Here is a 19,346-nt window from a genome sequence, read left to right as displayed (position 1 = left end):
TCCGTAATATCAGAGCTGTCCCAAGAATTTCCAGCAAACCCCATGACACAAGTAGCCCCAGCACCAAGGATAAAAAAACGCATTAAATGGGCGGCAACTCGTCCCTGCAAATGGGACATTGCAGCCTAAACCGCAGCCAGCTCTCCAAACACGCCGTATGAAAGATGTGTCTGCACGGAGTCACCATGTACATTCTCCGCGCGAAGACGCCCGACACGCTGGACTCCTCCTCGCCGGCTTTGACGACAGGCACCTCGAGCACCTCTCTGCAGATGGCACAATCTATATGCCTGACGCCCGTCTTTTCAGCCCCTGCCAGGGCCCTATCCAGGCTGTTTCGTTCCTCGGGGACAACCAGGCCAATGGGCAGGCCGCCTCCCTCGAGATTGTCCTCTCGCAGAACCGGGTGGTAGTCCCACGCGTCGGGGGTCCAGGACAAAGGCACGCCGAATCGAGGACCGACGATTTGCTGCGCGGCCAGGACGACGACTTGGATCCAGACCCAGCCCGCGAGGAACACAAATGCGGGTAAATCGGTGCTTGCGTAGAGAAAATTGTCTTCCTTGACCCAGAAGTAGGCAATGGGGAGGAGACGCAGGACAGACTGGCCGAGGACAAAGGGCCATGAGAGCGCGCGGCGGCAGTTGCGCAGAGTGTTGCGGTAGATTTGGGGCGTCCACATGGACAGGTAGATGAATGCGCAGGTATTGAGGAATACGGACCGCGGGCGGGGGTACCACGTTGACGAGGAGATGGCGAGGAAGGAGATGCAGAGAGAGAACAAGATGAATCTGCCGATGATGGCTTGGAAGGTTGGTGTTTCCGGGGTGGAAGGGCTGCTGCGGTTGGTAGTCGGAATGGCAGAGGCGGCCGAGGCAATTTCAGCGGATATATCTTGGTCCGACGGGATGATGATGGGTGTTTCGACGCGGTGAGAGGCCGTCACTGGTCCCGGGAGTAGACCTGGTGTGGGAGTTGCGGCGATGGAGTTGGCGGAACTGTCTTGTGCGGTTGTGGTGGACGAGGGGGACTGGTCGCGACGGCCTCTGCTCTCGGGGAGTTGAACCTCGTATATCTTTGCCAGGAAACTGCCTCCAATGGTCATGCTCAGGAACGAGGCAAACATTAGTGCCAGCGTGGGCAAGAAGGTGGCCGCTGCAGAGGACACCCATGTTGCTGCGGCGGTGAAGGTCATTCCGTCGACAATCAACATGGCGCTGATGGTGCCGAAGCTAATTCTGCCCATGGTGGATGGCGTGAAGGACTCCTTCATTTGGTCTCGGAGGAGGCGAACCTGGCCGAACACGACCAATGCGTAGAGCAACAGCCATGTCTTGATTAGATGCGTCTGCACTTCCTTCTTCATGCCGACGAGATGATCGGCTTCGCTGGGAGGGTAATCCGGCGGTCCTTTGGTCTCGAGAAAGAACGAACAGTCCGGCGAGTATATGACGGCGGACATTTTTAGCTTGGGTATCCGTGGGATGGGTGCGCCGACGGGATACTGGAGCTCCGACTCTATGGCGTTGATGGTGTCTTCCACGGCTCCTGGAACCGCGTCTTGGCCTTCGGTCGGTTTGGGAGGGATGGGCGGATGGATCTGGGCGTACATGATGTATTCGCAGTGCGGTGAGGGATAAGCCGTGTACATGGGGTTTTCAATGTCCGAGTTCCACGGCATCCGTTGATCGACGTAGACGTGCTTCTCTTTGCGGCGGATGACGCGCGCCAGCGTCTGGTTCAGCAACATCTGGCTCGACTGGAAGAAATCCGGACCAGGCGACAAGTGCGGCAGAGCGAAGATGCCTTCGAACTTCTCGCTCGTCGTTGTCATGAGGATGACGCCCTGCCGCGGCCAATGGACGCCCCAGAGCTTCATCTCCCAGTTCAAGCCCGAGCCAATGGTATCCTCGATGGTAGCTGTGCCTCTCAAGCTGCGGATGATGCCTCCTGACAACGGCGCCATGTCCATGGACAACTGCTCGTAATGAGTGAGCGTCTTATTCCCACTCAGACGCAGCATTATCCTGCCTGCATTGCCCGTCACGTTCCGCGCCCACTCGACCTTGTGCGCCATCCATTCGACGTCGGGCACGGTCCTGGACAAGTTGTAGCTGTCGAAGCCGCGGAAAACAGAGCCCGGCTTGCGAACCCAGTCCCCATGAACAGTTCCCGAGGCATTTGTCCACATTGCCTCTCCCTGCGCCACATCCCAAAGCTGATGGCCGTCAATGGGCGGGACAGCATGTCGGCTCAGCTTTAGACCCTTTTGTCTGAATGTTTCTAAATCGTCCCATGCGAACCCGTCTGTTTCCCTGAAGCCCGTAAGGTTCAAATGCTTTGCTTCGACGACATATCCATCGTCGGTGGTCTTGTTCTGGGGCGCAAAGTCCCCCCACCTTGTCGTGTTAAGCACGTTGAGGGCATCTCGGTACCGCGCGAGTCGATCAACAGCCAAGTCGGACAGGGCAAGAGATTGGTTTCGGTAGTCGCCTTCTGGGAATAGCATCCACACGAGAAAGAGGATGAAGAGGACGGCACCTGCTGGGCTCTGCGCTGGAGTAGGCATGTTGGTGGCCGATGTGGTCTCGGACGCAGCGCGGGAAGAAGGGTCGTGTGCTACGTCGCCACCATGATATACTGCGCGGCGGGAGGCACTACAAGCAGGATTGCGGTTCTGCAATGGCGGATTCAAGAGTGGATGAGGAAAAACTGAAACGTTTAAAGACTGAAAGGGTAGAAGATGTGCAACAGGCCGGACCGGTTAAAGTTTACGAGATGTGTTGGTGCTCAAGCCTCCTGGTCCAGGGACGTTATCGCTTACTCAAGTCGGCAAGTGCCGTAGCATGCGGACACCGTCAACTGGTGAAAGGAACAGCCGACAACCAACGTCGGCGGTGGATGATTCAAGTGCCCAACAATGCGTGAAGTGGAAGCTCTCGCGTTCGGTGATTGTCCGTGACAGAAGTGGCCCAGAATGCACTTGGGCACGCATACACTCGTGCGCTCGTATGTGGAAAGAGACATGGACTCCGTTCTTTCCATAACTGTACGGGAGTTGTACGGGGTGCCGATGGATGGATGAATTGACTGGTCGCGTCCGCCAAACCACTTTGAGCCCACCACGAGCCTAACGAGTAGCTCCACCACTAGACATCTGCATACACGCTCGCTCAACCACCATCAACGGCTCTCCAGACGTTGTCTACCGCCCGTCTTCAAACGCTCAATGACGCACACGAGGTCGCCTTTACCATAATCACCAACCCCCGCCATGTCCTCAGCAGACCCCGGATCCAGCGTCGACAAAGCCTCCGTACGCGGCGCCCTGCTCCCCCTCATCCCTCTCATCCCTCCCAAACAATACCCGCCCTCCCCTTCAGTCACTTCCAAAATCTCCCCTTTCCTGGCTCTGACAAATCTCGACCAGTCGCCAGATAACTCCAACGCCGATGTCTCAGCCGCCGTAGAGGAGTTGTTGAACACGCTGTCCAACAAATTCGCTAGCGTGTCGTCCGAGATATTTGCCAAAAGTGAGTCTCACACCAAACCTCCCTTTTGTACTCCCTACACACAATCACCTTTTTTTCCCGACCCGAAAATCCCCGCAAGACAAGAGCAGTTGCTGATTTGAGACATTGGCGGTGAAAATTGATAGTGGACGAAATGTCGCGCAGATTAGATAATTTAGAGGCGGCGCTGCTAGAGACCAAGGCAAATGAGAGCTCGGGCTTCGACAAAGTCTTGAGTGTCTACTTTATGCAAGGCTGATGAATAACATTGTACAATTTCCAAGTCCTTTTTTTTTTTTTTTTTTTTTTTTTTTTTTTTTAACTTTGTACGATAACCTTTTGACTATTCCATCTCTATGTACCAGTCAAGTCTGCTGGCGTGTACTACTTTACTTTCGTTGCACATATGACGTAAAATGTCCTCGAGCCTATGCTCCCAACATGTCCTCTATTTGGCCACAATTCATGGTCCAGTCGGTATATCCATCATTTACAGCTCATCCTTGAGCTCCTCAGCCTTGTCGGCGGCCTTCTCGGCGAAGCGGCGTAGAACATTGGTCTTGCTCTGAATCTCATCACGCTTAGACGGGGCCAGGCCACCCTTCTCCAAGATGCCCTCGAGTCTAGAGAGCTCCTTGGAGACATAATTGTCGCTCTTGCTCAGCTTGTCAAAGACACGGACGTAGTACTTGGCGTAGGCATACTTGGCATCGTCGTTGAACTTCTCCACGGCACTCTTAACCTCGCCGACAATATCCTCCAGCTTGGCGCCGCCGGTGAACTTGGCGACCAGCGCGTCAAGGGCGGCAATGGTTCCAGCAACACGGTCAAGACCCCCACCGACAACGCGGTGAGTTCCAGCCTTCTTGTTAATGAACTTGATGAAGTCGTCCTCAGAGCGAGCACCATCGTAGCTCTCGCCCTCCTCGCTTCCAGCAGGGAACCACTTGATGGTTGGGTAAGAGGAGACACCCTGTTTGGTGGCCACGGCCTTGCTGTTGGGAGCTTCGGCGTCAACCTTGGCAATGACGACATTGGCTTCATTGACAAAATCGGCAGCAAGGCTCTCCCACGTAGGTGCCAAGTTCTTGCAGTCTAAGCACATACTGTTAGCATTGAGCCGCATCATCCGATCACAATATGCATGCAGAGACAATCACTTACGTCCGCACCAAGGAGCAGTAAACGCAACCAGCACATTCTTCTCACTTCCAATGGTCTCCGCAAAGCTCTTATCAGTAAGCATCACAACCTCGCTAGGCATCTCCAGCTTCTTCTTAGCCTTGACTCCAGCCTTCTCCGTCAGGAACTGGGTCAGACTCTCTAGGTCTCGACCAGACTTGTACTCCTCGGGCTTCTCTGACTTTCCGTCAAAGTACTTGAGCGTAGGGAATCCCTGGATTCCAAAACGCTTGCCCAAGCCCCGCTCGGCATCGGCATCGACCTTGGCAATCTGTACCTTGTCCTTGGCGTGTTCAAAGGCGAGAGCGAGCTCTTCGTACACGGGAGCCAGGTTTTTGCAGTGGCCGCACCAGGGGGCAAAGAATTCAACAAGTGTAGGCTTGCCCGATTCAAGGACGACCTTGTCGAAGTTTGAGGGAGTAAGGTCCATGACGGCGGATCTGGCGGTCGCAACGGCAGCCGCGGCGGCGAGCACGAAGCTCTTGATGAGGACCATGTTGGGCGACTCTTAATCTATGATTGTAAGAATAAAAAATTAGCTTTTGGAGCGAATTTTGGACGATGAAGAATCGAATAGTTCTACTTTACAGCAATAAGTGATGGAACAAAGGTTTGCGTGGTTTAATGGCTGACAGTTGTTGTTGCTTAGAAACGAAATTGTGTCGAGATGGCCAGCTTGCAATGAGCTTCCCTTGCGGCGCTGAAACCCATGTTTAAGCACCTCCTTCTCCACGCAAGCTCCCCTGCCTCGCGGCAAGGTTGGGGTATGCAATCACGTGAAGATAAGACGAAGTTTACGACGCGCTTGTGGCACATTTCCTGGGGCAGGGCAGAACACTTATGACTGCCACCCGTTTGTAAAAAAACACGTTATGAACTGCAGTCTGTCAGAATATCCAGTCTGCACTAGAGATTGAAGGGCTTTGACTTAGGCTAACCTAAGCTACTGCATCCGCCCTGACTCAAAACAATTCACCCGCTTCATATGATGATTCCCAGTTCACGTCATCATGAATTCCAACACAGCACACTTATGTAACAAATATCGTGCGCTGTTGTTGAATTTATTGTGTTACTGAACCCGCCCTATATGCCTGTCTAAAGTACACGTATCAAGACAATGGGAAGAAGCAGAGTGGAGAGATCTCCAGGGCCATCCTGGGAATATACAAAGAGCTCTTTTCGCTCAGAAACATGAGAATTCGTACATCTTACAGTCAACTCGACCTCCTACCGTATCGCTTTTGAAATTTCCCACGGCACCTCCTCCCTTTAATTCTCATGTCAATAAAATCCACGTTCGCTTGTAATATTCCTTTTTTCTCTCCGTCGCTTCCCCTAGTCTGAGATGATGATGCTGCTGCTTTTACTTCATGATACGGGTACACAGACCAGTAGCAACAGTCTTACCGCCCTCACGAATGTTGAATCGCTGACCAACCTCGATGGCATTGGGGTTGGTCAGTGTCACAACCATCTCGACGTTGTCACCTGGCATGACCATCTTGCCCTGAGCATCTTCCGTTCCTTCAGGGAAAGTCAGGTCGACAGACTCGTCAGATGTTCGGAGGTAGAGCTGGGGACGGTAGTGCTCGTGGAAACCAGTGTGGCGGCCACCCTCTTCCTTGGTAAGAACATAGAGAGAGGCGAGGAACTGAGTGTGAGACTTGACCGTGCCAGGCTTGCAGACAACCATACCGCGACGGACATCCTCGCGGCGGACACCACGGATGAGGAGACCAGAGTTGTCACCAGCTTGCGACTGGTCGCAAGACTTCTTGAATGTTTCAATATCTGTAACCTTGGTCTTGATGATCTCCTTGCCCTTGCCGACGAGCTCGATTTCCTCATCACGCTTCAGGACACCACGCTCAACACGTCCAGAGACAACAGTACCACGGCCAGAAATAGAGAAGACATCCTCGACGGACATGAGGAAAGGCTTGTCCAGGCTACGCTCAGGGGTAGGGATCCACTCGTCAACAGCGGCCATGAGCTCGTCAATCTTGTTGTTGCCAATCTCAGGTTTCTGATTGTTCAAAGCGCAAAGAGCAGAGCCCATGATGACAGGGGTCTCATCACCCTCGAAGCCGTAAGTGCTGAGAAGCTCACGCATTTCCATCTCGACAAGTTCCAACATCTCGGGGTCATCAATGGTATCGACCTTGTTGACGAAGACGACAATCTTCTGGACGCCAACCTGTCGGGCAAGGAGCAAGTGTTCACGAGTCTGGGGCATCTGTCCGTCAGAGGCGGCGACAACGATAATAGCGCCATCCATGTTGGCAGCGCCAGTAATCATGTTCTTGATATAATCGGCGTGGCCAGGGCAGTCGACGTGGGAATAGTGACGTTTCTCGGTAGCGTACTCGATGTGCGCCGTCGAAATGGTAATACCACGCTTGCGCTCCTCAGGAGCCTTGTCAATGGCACCATACTCGAGAAAGTTGGCAAGGCCCTTCTCGGCCTGTCGCTTGGTGATGGCAGCAGAAAGGGTGGTCTAAAATAGCCGTTGGTTAGTTGTGCAATATTTCGCATGACTGGAACGTTCTCCTCTTACCTTGCCGTGATCGACGTGACCAATGGTGCCTGTGAATCAACATTAGACTCGGCTCATTTCCAAGAGAACATCTCACAGGCATACCAATGTTGACATGGGGCTTGCTTCGCTCAAAAACGGCGTATGATCGGTAGATGTTAAGAATGCCCGAGGCGGTTTGGGGCTTGATGGCCGTCTGAAGGGGGTTAACACGGCCACTACGCAAGCCGTGCCGCGCAGTCCGCAGGAACGGCGCAACAGATCTAAAAGCGACAGACATTGTGAAATAAACCGATAATTGAAACCAGAATACGCCGATTGAATAAGAGAATGAACGGAGGATTGGTGCAAAAGGAGGTGATTATGCTGGAGGGTACAATTGTACTGGATCTTTATGGAGACCCGCTTCGAAATTTTTGTGAGCTCCAATGGACTTGAGCTTGGAAAGGCCGGCGACAGGGGCCAGTCGTGCCTGCCGCTGCGCATGGCAGCCATCGCGTCACGTGAGGGTCCTGTTTTCTGGAGGAGCATTACTCTCAGTCGTCCGATTTCAAATCACTTTGAGACACGGCTTGATGACACTCGTGCCTATAACAAATCTACTGTAGAAGTTCTGATCACATTTCTATTCTATCCATCAAGAAGGCCTCGTAAAGTTCTCAGCTTCCGCCGCCTTCCAATATCGATACATGATCTTTCGCTTGTTATTATTCTAAATTCCAGATGCTTGTTTGTCGCGCCATGCTCGCCGGCTAACCTTGATCTGTAGCCACCAAGCAGTAGATGGATGAATACTCTTCATCATTCAAAATCTAACCCACAGTTTGAAACCCGTTTGAGATATTCGTGCTGCAACAATGCCAGTTGTTCCAACAATCATAAACGCACCAGCAAACGCTTTCAACCCAATCTCGCCGCCAGGGCCCTGAAGAATGGCACCGGCAATTGGAGCTGTGACCAAGCCACCAACAGCGCCAAATAATTGGCCAATGCCGTTCCGATAACCAACTTCTTCAATCGGCGAAATTCTTGCCACCAAGGCCCCCAACAGCGCAATATAGGCGCCAGAGAAGAGGCCAAACAACAGAGAGAAGGCAACCGTTGCGGCGTCATTTCCTCCACCCGGGATCCACAAAACTATTATGAAGATTCCGGCGCCATAGCAGGCTAGCGAGAAGACGTTGAAGAGTCCAAATCTATCTGCAAGGAGACCTGAGCCCGCACGGCCAATCAAACTAGTCAACCAAGTTAGAAACAAATCAGAGTCTCTGGTAGATGTAGGTGATTGTATCACAAACTCACCTTGCAGCGTTGTAAAACGCAATCAGGTTTTGAGCGAGGGAATCTCGCATTCCTTCCGCTTTGGCTACAGTAGGGATAAAGTTGATTGGTGTATACAGACCAAACGGGACCAAGGAAAGACCAATAAGCAACAGCAAAAAGGTTTTTTCATGAAATGGCCGTGCCAGAAGTTCTTTCGAAAGCGCCTGGCGGCCATTCACGTGTCGAGCCTTGATAGTTAAGTTGGCCACAATGAGAAGAGCCAAGATGATAAAGGCAGCACTACGCATGGCCCACCCATATCCAACAGTCTTGATGAGGTTACTGAGCATTATTGGGAACACGACACCTCCAAGACTGGACCCGGTGGCGAATATTCCAAACGCTGTGCCACGTCGCTTCTTAAACCAGCCGCTTACGGAGCCAATGGCGGCCAAGAAGCTGGCAGAAACACCAATGGCGCTGCAGAGTCCCTGGGAAAGCATGAACTGATAGTATTTGGACGATAGCGACGCCATCATAAGACCGAAGACGTGCAAAAAAGATCCAACGAGAAGCAAGGATCGTGGACCATAGTTGTCAAAGATTCTTCCTGTGAATGGCGACAAGAACGACATGAGAAAGATTTGCATGGACGGGATCCAAGCAATTTGACTTGCAGTATACTCCTTGAGAGGTCCAGTTTGGTAATACTCTTGGAAGGTACCAACACCTAAGAAGGGGAGTTAGCAATCTGCAGCTTGCAGTTTTTGGAATCATATCATTTAGAACATGGCAAAGCATCCAAGGGTATAGTGTCACTCACTGTTGATCCAACCATAGCTGCAAAACGAAACGCACCAGGCGCCTAGCACCACCAGCCAAGCCTCTAGGCCGCCATCGGGAAAGTCATCGTCATCGTCGGTCGAATCGCTGAGCTCTTGGTTCGCGGTCTCAACATCACGACGAGAGGCTTGACGAGAGACTTGACGCGAGACCTGTGCACCTGTTTCAGCAATCCATTCACCTTGTACCATGGCCGCATCTGACTCAGCCAGTTTTTGCGTACAGCGACTTGGCGTCGGCGCAAGGGCGTCTAGACCGGAATCTGAACCATCCAGAGTCTTTTCGAACTTTTCAGCCATCTTGTTCCAAGACGACCTACTCCCTGATGTCCGTTATGGTGCCAACGGGAAAGAAAAGACGGGGAGGAAGCCGGTTTTCGCCCGAAAGAGCGGAGAGGGGAGCGGTAACGACTTTTAACCAAGCGTTGAGCCGCGGAAACTTTTGCCGGCCGGCGGCTAGCATACCCAGGTTGTAATGGAGGTCCTGGACAAAATGTTAGTGGGTGTAGCACCTCGGCTCAATGGTTCAGCAAGGCAGGTGTAACTAATAGTAGCTACATATATTAGTTATAAAAACAAGGTACGGCTGTGTGGGGGTCCATTCTGTGCATTGAGATTCTGGTTCGTTGGGAAATCAAGGTCCTTCCGCAACATGGTCACCTCCGCCGCTAAACCTTCGCCGTTGAGTCACAGGCGCTTAGTACAAGGTCGAAAACCCCCACCTGTGGGAACGGAAGGAAAAAAAGGAAGAGTCTAGTCCTTAATACCGTCGCATTGCGCTGGCTCAGACGAGCAACAGAGGCTTTCTTTTAAGCGTTGGGACAATGAGTTTGTACGGAGCAGCATAATTCCCGGCATGTTCTCAAATTCCCAGTGCGACACCGTTGGCAGGCATTGATTGAGGGAACAATATCCCTCTGGGGTATAAAGGTGCATTGCTGATGGAAATTCAAGCTTGAGACGTTGAGCTTCGGGCCATTTACGTACAAGAAGACAAAGCCGCGTCGCGCTACCGAACTCCTTCAGGTTTGAGAGTTGATTACCACATCGAGGCTGCCTTCCAGCTGCCCCCCGGGGAGGCTGATGTCTCTGTGCTCAATCGGCCGGGAACACGGCCGCCCATGTGTGGTGCCCCACCGGCATCATCGGAGGAAGCCACCAATAGGCTTGCTGCACTAGCAAGACCTGGACACTCCGGACAAGAAAGTCTCTACGAGGAAAAAAAAATCCCGTTGGCAAGAAAATATCGCAAGCCTCATGTTTCCATGCTTAATTTCCGTCCTTTTCCCTTTCTCATAGTGTTTAAGCCGGGCCAAACTTTGCATCATCCGAGCATATCCATTGTCCATTGTCCTTGACTACCTTGGAAGTTACCAACATTGAAGGATCCACCTGCCACAAACAATTTTCTGTCGACTACATCTCACCTCCAGTCACAGGCCATCCCAAGCTGCACCGCTACTCTTGGCGCAGCGAACAGCTCACCTCGCGGCAAACTCAGCCATCATATTCCCATTTGGAGGCGTCAACCCTCTTCATCAGATCATTTCAGGCGCAACGCCATCATGGATCAACAAGAAAGGCCTGTTGATGCCGAGCAGCCGCCGGCGCTGAACCTCCTCGGCCAGATCATTGCGCGTCTCTCCGAGTACGGGCAGAATGCCACCAGCAACATCTCAGAAGGCCTCAACAGAATGACCTTGCAGTCTTGGATCCGCATCATCGTCGTTGCAGGCGGATACATGCTCCTCCGGCCATACTTCCTCAAGGCCGTCACCAAGGGCGCAGTAGAGAAGATGGAGAGGGATGACAGAAAAGCTCGTGGCGAGGACGACAAGCTGCCTCTCCCGGAACTCACGCCCAACGAATACCGTGGCATAAAAGAGAAGCTGTACGCAGATGACGACAATGCCGGGGGCGATGGTACCAGCTCAGATTGGGGTCAGAAGGCGCGCGTGCGGCAACGAAAGATGCTGAGGGAGCTGTTGGAGGAGGACGAGAGGCGAAGAGCTGCGCTGGACGAGGATGCTGATATTCAAGAGTTCCTGGAGGATTGAGAGGGGGGAGGGAAGGCTTGGCGTCCGGGCGAATAGAGGGTTATCCACGTGTAATATTATCAAGTCTGTACAATGAATTCATGGCCTTTGCATAAGATGAGGGGTGGTGCGAGGCGCGCGCGCATCTCGGCTGCTTGTTTTCTGGGCGCAGTTCATCTTGGCCAAGATTTTTATGTTGATCAGTGTGGAATCGTAGTCGGTTTACGGAGGCTGACTTTGCTCGCAGGAACACCGGTTTTTGTCATGCAGATGAAGCTGGAGTATGAACTGAGGGTATTTTGTGAACTTGGCGGGTGAACGCAGCCACTTTTCCCTTGAGCCATGTACTCTCCTGGAAGCAATTGAGCGTCAACTGTTGCTGAACAAATCTAGGTTTATAGCCACCCTGCTTGTGACATGAATTAACTACAGCCTCCACCGGTCAGCGCAGCGTAAAACGCATTTGTTGGTGAGAATTCGGTCCCGTCTCTAGGGTAGTGAGATGTGGCGTTGACTGGGATGTTTGGGCGTGTCAGCGACAACCAGGGCAAGGGGTAAGGCAGCCCAGAGGTTTAAGTGGGACAGTGGGCGGGCCGCCCGCTGAGGGGTCACACTGGTGCTTGCGTTCAACATCGGAGTCTGGTGCGCCACGGACCAGGCGCAGGCTGTTGCTCGGAGCACTGGGTAATACATCCCTTTGAGTGTGCGCAGGTGCCTGTTATGTATATACTCCACTTTTCTCTAGTACTTGCTAAGTACATCGTTCATAATAGGGTAACCACTTATATGCTTGTAACTTCTAGTATATAAGGCACTTTATTTACCATATATATTCTTAGGTGACTTAAGTATCTTTTAATCTCATGTCTTTAATTGGTTAACATCCTTGGTCGTTACCAAAATGGCACCTGCGCACACTCAAAGGGATACAGACTTCAACGCTTGACCCCGTCGGCTCCGTATCGTATTCAGTGTCCCGAACGCTCGTGTGTCGAGTGCTGGTCTGCAGCGAGTGGCCTGTTCAAATGTTGTGCGCCCCCAGATGGTCCCGGGCGCTGCGGGCGCTGCGAGTGCTTCAAATGGTCCGCCTTGGAATCTTCTTTGTCCAGCCCCTCCACGCCCGCTCCACCAACTATGTCATCGCTGCTCCTCCGTACATGGGGTTGCAGTGTGGTGGTCTGGGACCTCTTCCCCAACCCTGAGCCAGTCTCGCCAGTCATAAATCAGTTCTGCTTCCCATTTGGTACTCCCGCGACGACCTCAGTAGACCAACTTCTTTGTTGTATTCACCGCTGGCTCCTGTCTTCGTCCGAGTTCCTTGCCCCATTTTGCATTTCTTCACTCGCTCCTTCCATCTACTGGTCGCTCGTCCGCCCATTGCTGCCTTCCCTACTGGTCAAGCGGTGCAGCCTCCTTCACCGTCACTCACTGCTCGGTCGCTGGTTCGTCACTGGTCAACCTCCAAGTTCGTCCATTGGTCGCGTCTTCGGCTCTCCAACCGCGTTTGGCGACAAGACTGCAGGCATTGCTCCCCGTCGGCAGAGAACTAGCTACACTGGACCATTGTCCTTGAATATTGACTTAAAGACAGCTGCAATGCCTGGTGGAACCCGTGAGTAGAAATTCAGCATGGGAGACTCGCTCAATATCCAAAACATGCTCGAGACGGGCTACTTTACCACGGCCAGAACTCGCAGCACTGGCCCGTCAGTGCAACCCTCCTCATGGTGCAGTCATGTGTTTCATACGGCTTACGTGCTAACTGATCAATATAGCCCGGAAAACTCCTCTCGATCCCCCGGGCCCTCGCGTTATGCTCCCCCAGAAACCTTCCCTCCACCAGTGCCTGTACACGGTCAAGTCCCTAGAACTGTATACCTTGCACCTGCGCCGGAGCCGAAAAGATGGCGTACGCCGCCGCCTACCGTTGAAGACGAGACCGAGTCTCTTGCCAGGGAGTATGGCTCGCCTGCAGCGTCTGTGGTTGCTGAGGAGGAGCCACAGTGTAGAGGCCAAGTTGACCAGAAGTATGTATTGGAGGATGTTCATGAGCACAACCCCGAGAGACGTTTCGTAGTCGTTCCGGAATCTTTAAAGAGGCCAAACCCCTCTGCAAATGACAGGCCCAAGAAGGAAAACCGGGAGGAGACACAGGATCTAGGAGAACGCACGTCCTCTCAGCGATCTCCAAGACTAGAAGACAACTACGGCAAACAAAAAGATGCTGCCAGCAAATCACGGTATGGGCCAAACCGTCGGAAAAGCCAGCAAGACCTGCCGGCTATTGATACCGCACTGGATGGCCGCCACAGACCCGAATATCATCGAACCCGATCAGCGGCTACCGGCCATAAACCAGATTACTTCGATCCTCGCCAGTCTCGTCCCTACGGCGATTACTTACTATCTCCAGATGTCATTCAAAGTGGAACCAAAGGACGCGAGAAGAGGTATCATGGCATGAGTCAATCCTCCGGGGGGTACCATGAACGGTCACCATCCAGTTCGAGTCACAAGTTTGAGACAAGCCGCGGTTCAGACCGCGATTACTATGGCAAGGATCGTGCATCATCATCATCCGCAAGCCGATCCAATACGGATCTGAGCAGCCGGTCGAGGAAGAGAATGACGAATGATGTTGACCCCCGGTACCGTGACGAGTATTCGTACTCCAGAAGTGACAGACGAGATGCTTCCTCCTATGGATGCTCGGACAACCCCGGCCGCAAGCTTTCTCCTCGTTCCTCTAGAGAACCGAGTCGTTCTGGGGATGAATATTCTCGAAGTCCTCGCAGCTCCGGCTATTTGTCATCGAAACCAGTGGTAGTGCAAGAGGAAATGCCACTGCTCCACCAGGATCGGAAGGATGATGGTCCCGTACATGTGCGGTCTTCCTCTCGAACACCTACTATTCCGCCCATGGCTCAGGCCGCGACCGCAGCCACTGCCGCAGGTGTGCATATGATGGATGATGCCTCAAAAAATGCGTCAAGAGAACCAATCATAATGACGCCTCGGACCACCACCGACACACCGAGAGCCTCTAACTTTCAACTCCCATATCCCGAGGACGATCTTCCACCTGATGTGGGCCTCGGCATACAAGACGGTAACTTGGACGCAAGACACCCAAAGTTCGATGACATGGGGTCTGTGTCCATGCCGGAGCCACCGTCAACGGTTGCAACAACTACCCCAGGACGCTCCTTTGACTCGAATTACGATACTCCAACAACGCCGTCAACGGCCGCAGCAACGCCGCTGACCTGGCAACCGCCCATTTTTAATCCTAACAGGGAGGCAATTAAAGCTGAAAAACCAGTCGGCGCCTACAGACGGTATTCCGAAAGCCACGGGAACGACACAAGCGATAGCCTGCCCGAATGCCCACGCCAGAAACCTGTTGTAGGCATGGTAGATTGGCTCACCCTTCCCCATACCAATTTCAACATATGCCCTACATGCTACGACTCGGTGTTTTCTACAACAGAATATCGAACATTTTTCAAGCCAATACTTCGACCATCTGATGAACCAATTGCGTGCGATTTTGGGGTCTCACCTTGGTATAGAATAGCGTGGTTGTTGACTGTGAAGGACGGTATTCCTGATATGCGGCTATTACAGCAGCTTGCTACCATTAATTCCGCTCCCAACCGAGAGCCATGCCCTGGTACCAAAAAAGCAACTCGGACTTGGCTCACTGTCAAGGATCCTCATACACGACAACCAGTTACTGACTTCTCTGTCTGTTATCAATGTGCGCGATCAGTTGAGTTGTTACTGCCAAATCTCACTGGCGTCTTTGTACCAATTGACGCAAGACCGAAGCAAGATGTATGCTCTCTGCACTTTACGCCGGAACGGAAACAATTTGTTTTGTTTTTTGATGTCTTGGAAACCACATCTGACAAGGCCCTCGAGGCCAAACAGCTACCGAATGTGGATGATTTGGCGCGAGATCTATGGTGCTTGACTGTGGGTTCCAAGTGCCGTGAGGACAGTCCAGTGATAGATGGATATTGGCATACCATGCAGTTTCTGCCCCAGTTTACCGTGTGCAGCAATTGCTTCCATGACGTCGTGCAACCGAAACTGGGAGACGGAAACGTCGTTGCACGAAACTTTTATATGAAGGCGCAAAGATTGCCTTCGGCTACATGCCAACTTTACTCGACTCGAATGAGGGACATTTTTAGACGATCTTGCCGCAGGAATGATCCCAATTACTTGCAGGAAAAGGTGGTTCAAAGACGACGCATAGAGAAGGATATTTACGAGAGGTTGGTTAAACTGGACCGAGCTAATGTGAAGGCTTCGTGGAAGGAAGAACAAGTGGAGAAGCTTGTTGAGGAATGGAAGCGATGGGAGTAGCAGGAGAACAGGGAGCACGTCGTTGGGTTTACATATGTGCGAATCATCTGATGAACTTGATGACGATATAGCATACATTACGATATTACGACGATATGATGGCATAATAATGACAGCTAGTTTTTGAGATATACGAGCCTTTTGACCCATGAATTAATTTACACCTGCCCTCAGTGTGAATTGATGTGATTCCTAGACATGGACATGTAACTATACTGAAGTGGGTTGAGTGAGTGAGGGAAGGAGAACTGTAGGAATTGTACAGTGTCCCAAGGATAATTCACTGTATTTAATGTACTGGGTGTGATTGGGGAATGGGGGATATGTGGCCAATGAGAAGCAACAGTTCGTTCCTCGCTTAAGATACGTACCTTGATTTTTAGGGCCCGCCCACCAAATTTTAGCTAGGGCAAAAAATTCGCTCTGGTGAAATTTATCGTGAGCCCGCTCGAAGTGCACCCTCCTCCATCCATCAAATTTCACGCCGCCCGACGACCAAGGTAAGATTTGTCTTCCCGACTGCGACCATAAGCCGATATTTGGTGTTCTAACTCTGTTTTACTATTCACAGGTCCAAGTCCCCCCAAACCGTCACAATGGCTTCGCGACCTACCGTCTCTATCATCGGCAAAGATGGTGCTCCCACGGGAGCCACCCATCCCGTCCCTGCCGTCTTCACCAGCCCTATCCGACCGGATATCGTGCAGCGAGTTCACACCGGCATGGCCAAAAACAAGCGCCAGCCGTATGCTGTGAGCGAGAAGGCTGGTCACCAGACTTCTGCCGAGTCCTGGGGAACTGGTACGTGCCTTGTGGAAACCTTTGAAATTGCAGCATGGGCGGCATTTTTCCTGTCTGTAAGTGGATGGCCTTCTACTCAGAAGAGACAGAATAATTCTTTTCTGGTTTCTGAGCTGGTCTGAAACGAACAGATGGGATTGAGGCCACCCCGTTTGAGCATTTGTTTTCTCGAATTTGTCTTTTACTTTGGGCGGAAATGAGGATTACTAACTTGCCATAGGACGTGCTGTTGCTCGTATCCCCCGTGTCTCTGGTGGTGGTACTCACCGTGCCGGTCAGGCTGCCTTTGGTAACATGTGCCGATCCGGCCGCATGTTTGCCCCTACCAAGATCTGGCGCAAGTGGCATGTCAAGATCAACCAGGGCCAGAAGTACGTTGTTCTCCCTCTGCACACGCAGTCATTGTATTTTTCTTCGCAAACTAACAAAACCACCCTCCTTCCCAGGCGCTACGCTACCTGCTCCGCCCTGGCCGCCTCCGCCGCCGCCCCTCTCCTGATGGCCCGTGGCCACGAAATCATGACTGTCGCCGAGGTGCCCCTCGTCGTTGACAGCGCCCTCTTCGACGCCGCGGCCGTCTCCCGCACCGCCTCGGCCCTGGCCCTCCTCAAGGCCGTCGGCGCCGGCCCCGACGTTGAAAAGGCCAAGAACTCCAAGAAGCTGCGCGCCGGCAAGGGCAAGCTTCGCGGCCGCCGCCACCGCCAGCGCCGCGGACCCCTCGTCGTCTACAACCCCGAGGTGGACGGCAAGGAGCTCGTCAAGGCCTTCCGCAACATCCCCGGCGTCGAGACCTCGCCCGTCTCGGCCCTCAACCTCCTCCAGCTCGCCCCCGGCGGCCACCTGGGCCGCTTCATCGTCTGGACCTCGTCCGCCTTCAAGGCCCTCGACGACATCTACGGCTCCACCACCGAGGCCTCGGCCCACAAGCGCGACTTCTTCCTGCCCTCCAACGTCGTCTCCCAGGCCGACCTCACCCGTCTCATCAACTCTTCTGAAATCCAGAGCTCCCTCAACGCTCCCAAGGGCGAGGCCGTCACCCGCCGCTCCGCCGTGCAGAAGAAGAACCCTCTGCGCAACAAGCAGGTTATGCTGCGTCTGAACCCCTACGCCTCCGTGTTTGCAAAGGAGTCTCAGAAGAAGCAGTAACTGGCTCCTTCTGAGTGGCGGGGTGAAAGAAAAAAGAAGCAGGGCTGTCCTAACTGGGTGTGCAGCGGGACAGCAGGGGCGGGAGAATGAAATTGGGGGTGGTCTTTTTACATGGCTTTTGGTATTTATGTCGAGGCGTAATGGCTTCCGGAACGTCAGCTCTTGAATGAAATGAGATGATTGACTTTATATGCCTTCTTGCCAATGAAGTGAATGTCTTTGAGTAAATCACGGGTGGCTTGCTTGCCATTGGGCTGTTGATATCTAGTCATAAAAGACACCTGTTGCATTATCCGTCCGTGTCCGAAGTTGAGTGATGCATGCCCACGCAGCAGGTAAAGTTTGTACACGCCACGATTGTTGCTGTGATGAGGTGTAATCTTCAACAAAACGTTTCAAGCCTACATCTTCGGCTTGGACCTCCACGACCGTCGCAGCATCCCTGACGACATCCCTGATTATATAGATGCCCTCATTCCCTGGCACATCATCGTCAATGCCGACCTTGTCGCCCCGCCAGGCCCTAAACACCAGCCGCGTTCCTAAGCACGTAAAAGTTGGCCATGGTCACGAGAAACATATTTCGCACACTCCTTATTCCTCTTCAGTATCCGTAGCAAAACAAAATCTCACACACGCCCCATGCCGTTCTTACCCATAATCCTTGCAGCTCCAAATACACACCCGGTGCCAACTACCAGATACGGGCTCCTGGGAAAGTCCGAGTCTCAAGTATTGGTCCGTCTGCGATGAGGGAGCTCAAACTCGGGGCTTGCCAAAAGGAGATGGGAGCTTGAAGGACACATGTAACGCAGATTAGTCACAATGTAGCCCAGTCTGATGTGCCAGTTCGAGAAGCTATCTGTTGCGCTCGCCCCCCCTAGCGATGCGAATATTCGTAGAAACTGGGATCTGACACTTCAGCTGGGTTCTGCGGAAAGCTCTGAGCGCACTCTTGGCAAACCTACCCTAGACGCTATGGGATTTCTACCCAGGTGCCAGAAGCCAATGGGTAGCTCAATTGCCTGGGGAAACATCAGTGGAAGCTAAGAGGGGAACCACCATTCTTATAGTGAAAGGCGGGATGTATACCACGGGCAAAGGGACATACGGCCTCTTCATCTGCCGCGCTGTGCCGGTAACCAGTGGGGGAATGATTGGACTCGTGCCGAAAGTATACTGGCGGTAACATCTTCTCCGTTGGGCGGTGCTGTGTAAGATATCAGCGTGGGCAGTCGCCGTCTGTGCCGAGGGCATCGCAAGAGAAGAGCGCCGGGTTCGGGACGAATTGTAGCGTGCTCGTTGGCATGAAGACCTTGGTTGATAGTTTTGGAAGCTGCCACAACTGTCCCGCCGAGTTCCTCCAATTTTCTTTTAAAGAGAAGTGTAGAATCATGGAATGGAAGGAAACTCGCCTCAGAGTGGTGGCTCATATCCAGTAGCGGAGCTGCCGTCGACGGATCTCAAAAACAAACAGATATAGTGGAGTTTATATTTTCATATTTTGGCGTATAAACTGATATCAATATCTCCAGAGAATGGAGTTTTGCCTAACCGACGGGTGAATATTCGTCAAGCCAAGCTTAACATTGCGGGCGCATGCAAGACGCAACAAAATAACGAGAAGAATGCCTCACGTCGTATCATATAA

At 52.6% G+C, this 19,346-nt stretch overlaps 10 protein-coding genes across 12 annotated transcripts; 5 read left to right on the top strand and 5 right to left on the bottom strand.

Annotated features, from left to right (window-relative positions):
- Positions 1 to 82: 82 nt before the first annotated feature.
- Positions 83 to 2,981, bottom strand: J3458_013319 (uncharacterized protein; the record flags this gene model as incomplete). The annotated part of the gene is made up of 1 exon (XM_007816539.2): positions 83 to 2,981. The coding sequence occupies exon 1, from the start codon at positions 2,567 to 2,569 to the stop codon at positions 83 to 85; it is 2,487 nt and encodes an 828-aa protein (XP_007814730.1). The 5' UTR covers positions 2,570 to 2,981.
- J3458_013318 (uncharacterized protein) lies at positions 2,581 to 2,928 on the top strand (the record flags this gene model as incomplete). The annotated part of the gene is made up of 1 exon (XM_066120374.1): positions 2,581 to 2,928. The coding sequence occupies one exon, from the start codon at positions 2,581 to 2,583 to the stop codon at positions 2,926 to 2,928; it is 348 nt and encodes a 115-aa protein (XP_065974661.1).
- Positions 2,982 to 3,034: 53 nt separating the features above from the next.
- On the top strand, positions 3,035 to 3,799 carry J3458_013317 (uncharacterized protein). Its single transcript, XM_066120373.1, has 2 exons — positions 3,035 to 3,533; positions 3,659 to 3,799. Exons 1-2 carry the CDS (start codon positions 3,275 to 3,277, stop codon positions 3,769 to 3,771), a joined length of 372 nt encoding a protein of 123 aa, XP_065974660.1. The 5' UTR covers positions 3,035 to 3,274; the 3' UTR covers positions 3,772 to 3,799.
- A 33-nt stretch (positions 3,800 to 3,832) lies between these two features.
- Positions 3,833 to 5,438, bottom strand: ERP38 (Protein disulfide-isomerase erp38). Its single transcript, XM_007816541.2, has 3 exons — positions 5,278 to 5,438; positions 4,677 to 5,207; positions 3,833 to 4,607 (listed from the first exon to the last, which is right to left on the bottom strand). The coding sequence occupies exons 2-3, from the start codon at positions 5,188 to 5,190 to the stop codon at positions 4,003 to 4,005; spliced, it is 1,119 nt and encodes a 372-aa protein (XP_007814732.1). The 5' UTR covers positions 5,191 to 5,207; positions 5,278 to 5,438; the 3' UTR covers positions 3,833 to 4,002.
- Positions 5,439 to 5,601: 163 nt separating this feature from the next.
- On the bottom strand, positions 5,602 to 7,628 carry TUF1 (translation elongation factor Tu). Its single transcript, XM_007816542.2, has 3 exons — positions 7,339 to 7,628; positions 7,255 to 7,283; positions 5,602 to 7,194 (listed from the first exon to the last, which is right to left on the bottom strand). The coding sequence occupies exons 1-3, from the start codon at positions 7,511 to 7,513 to the stop codon at positions 6,061 to 6,063; spliced, it is 1,338 nt and encodes a 445-aa protein (XP_007814733.1). The 5' UTR covers positions 7,514 to 7,628; the 3' UTR covers positions 5,602 to 6,060.
- Positions 7,629 to 7,775: 147 nt separating this feature from the next.
- J3458_013314 (uncharacterized protein) lies at positions 7,776 to 10,216 on the bottom strand. Of its 3 annotated transcripts, XM_066120372.1 has the most exons (4): positions 9,563 to 10,216; positions 9,320 to 9,491; positions 8,536 to 9,226; positions 7,776 to 8,468 (listed from the first exon to the last, which is right to left on the bottom strand). In XM_066120372.1, the coding sequence occupies exons 3-4, from the start codon at positions 9,144 to 9,146 to the stop codon at positions 8,039 to 8,041; spliced, it is 1,041 nt and encodes a 346-aa protein (XP_065974659.1). In that variant the 5' UTR covers positions 9,147 to 9,226; positions 9,320 to 9,491; positions 9,563 to 10,216; the 3' UTR covers positions 7,776 to 8,038. The 3 variants fall into 3 exon arrangements, with proteins under 3 accessions (XP_065974659.1, XP_007814734.2, XP_065974658.1); XM_007816543.2 differs by having other exon boundaries at positions 9,320 to 10,216; XM_066120371.1 differs by having other exon boundaries at positions 7,776 to 9,226; positions 9,320 to 10,216.
- A 376-nt stretch (positions 10,217 to 10,592) lies between these two features.
- Positions 10,593 to 11,887, top strand: J3458_013313 (uncharacterized protein). Its single transcript, XM_007816544.2, has 2 exons — positions 10,593 to 11,668; positions 11,768 to 11,887. The coding sequence occupies exon 1, from the start codon at positions 10,904 to 10,906 to the stop codon at positions 11,393 to 11,395; it is 492 nt and encodes a 163-aa protein (XP_007814735.1). The 5' UTR covers positions 10,593 to 10,903; the 3' UTR covers positions 11,396 to 11,668; positions 11,768 to 11,887.
- Positions 11,888 to 12,582: 695 nt separating this feature from the next.
- Positions 12,583 to 15,940, top strand: J3458_013312 (uncharacterized protein). Its single transcript, XM_007816545.2, has 2 exons — positions 12,583 to 13,080; positions 13,150 to 15,940. Exons 1-2 carry the CDS (start codon positions 13,004 to 13,006, stop codon positions 15,746 to 15,748), a joined length of 2,676 nt encoding a protein of 891 aa, XP_007814736.1. The 5' UTR covers positions 12,583 to 13,003; the 3' UTR covers positions 15,749 to 15,940.
- A 238-nt stretch (positions 15,941 to 16,178) lies between these two features.
- On the top strand, positions 16,179 to 17,988 carry RPL4B (60S ribosomal protein L4B). Its single transcript, XM_066120370.1, has 4 exons — positions 16,179 to 16,248; positions 16,320 to 16,549; positions 16,770 to 16,920; positions 16,996 to 17,988. Exons 2-4 carry the CDS (start codon positions 16,345 to 16,347, stop codon positions 17,693 to 17,695), a joined length of 1,056 nt encoding a protein of 351 aa, XP_065974657.1. The 5' UTR covers positions 16,179 to 16,248; positions 16,320 to 16,344; the 3' UTR covers positions 17,696 to 17,988.
- On the bottom strand, positions 17,813 to 19,203 carry J3458_013310 (uncharacterized protein). The gene is made up of 2 exons (XM_066120369.1): positions 18,664 to 19,203; positions 17,813 to 18,607 (listed from the first exon to the last, which is right to left on the bottom strand). Exon 1 carries the CDS (start codon positions 19,126 to 19,128, stop codon positions 18,814 to 18,816), a length of 315 nt encoding a protein of 104 aa, XP_065974656.1. The 5' UTR covers positions 19,129 to 19,203; the 3' UTR covers positions 17,813 to 18,607; positions 18,664 to 18,813.
- Between the last annotated feature and the right edge of the window lie 143 nt (positions 19,204 to 19,346).

The sequence above is a fragment of the Metarhizium acridum genome (assembly GCF_019434415.1).
Source record: "Metarhizium acridum strain ARSEF 324 chromosome Unknown scaffold_276, whole genome shotgun sequence".
In the NCBI taxonomy this organism is placed as follows: domain Eukaryota; kingdom Fungi; phylum Ascomycota; class Sordariomycetes; order Hypocreales; family Clavicipitaceae; genus Metarhizium; species Metarhizium acridum.
Note: the sequence above shows the minus strand (reverse complement) of the source record. Positions and strands in the feature narration are given on the sequence as shown.

Bases quoted from the DNA above. Each gene is read 5' to 3' on its own strand.
- TUF1 (XM_007816542.2), bottom strand. From the start codon at position 7,513: ATGTCTGTCGCTTTTAGATCTGTTGCGCCGTTCCTGCGGACTGCGCGG. The intron at 7,284-7,338 runs GTATGCCTGTGA...GTTGATTCACAG, and splicing joins CAAGCCCCATGTCAACATTG to GCACCATTGGTCACGTCGAT. The intron at 7,195-7,254 runs GTAAGAGGAGAA...CGGCTATTTTAG, and splicing joins GTCACGTCGATCACGGCAAG to ACCACCCTTTCTGCTGCCAT.
- J3458_013317 (XM_066120373.1), top strand. From the start codon at position 3,275: ATGTCCTCAGCAGACCCCGGATCCAGCGTCGACAAAGCCTCCGTACGC. The intron at 3,534-3,658 runs GTGAGTCTCACA...GAAAATTGATAG, and splicing joins GTCCGAGATATTTGCCAAAA to TGGACGAAATGTCGCGCAGA.
- J3458_013313 (XM_007816544.2), top strand. From the start codon at position 10,904: ATGGATCAACAAGAAAGGCCTGTTGATGCCGAGCAGCCGCCGGCGCTG.
- J3458_013312 (XM_007816545.2), top strand. From the start codon at position 13,004: ATGGGAGACTCGCTCAATATCCAAAACATGCTCGAGACGGGCTACTTT. The intron at 13,081-13,149 runs GTCAGTGCAACC...TGATCAATATAG, and splicing joins AGAACTCGCAGCACTGGCCC to CCCGGAAAACTCCTCTCGAT.
- J3458_013314 (XM_007816543.2), bottom strand. From the start codon at position 9,638: ATGGCTGAAAAGTTCGAAAAGACTCTGGATGGTTCAGATTCCGGTCTA. The intron at 9,227-9,319 runs GTGAGTGACACT...TCCCCTTCTTAG, and splicing joins CAGCTATGGTTGGATCAACA to GTGTTGGTACCTTCCAAGAG. The intron at 8,469-8,535 runs GTGAGTTTGTGA...TTGGTTGACTAG, and splicing joins GCGTTTTACAACGCTGCAAG to TTTGATTGGCCGTGCGGGCT.
- RPL4B (XM_066120370.1), top strand. From the start codon at position 16,345: ATGGCTTCGCGACCTACCGTCTCTATCATCGGCAAAGATGGTGCTCCC. The intron at 16,550-16,769 runs GTACGTGCCTTG...AACTTGCCATAG, and splicing joins TGCCGAGTCCTGGGGAACTG to GACGTGCTGTTGCTCGTATC. The intron at 16,921-16,995 runs GTACGTTGTTCT...CCTCCTTCCCAG, and splicing joins AAGATCAACCAGGGCCAGAA to GCGCTACGCTACCTGCTCCG.
- ERP38 (XM_007816541.2), bottom strand. From the start codon at position 5,190: ATGGTCCTCATCAAGAGCTTCGTGCTCGCCGCCGCGGCTGCCGTTGCG. The intron at 4,608-4,676 runs GTAAGTGATTGT...GTATGTGCTTAG, and splicing joins TACTGCTCCTTGGTGCGGAC to ACTGCAAGAACTTGGCACCT.
- J3458_013310 (XM_066120369.1), bottom strand. From the start codon at position 19,128: ATGAGCCACCACTCTGAGGCGAGTTTCCTTCCATTCCATGATTCTACA.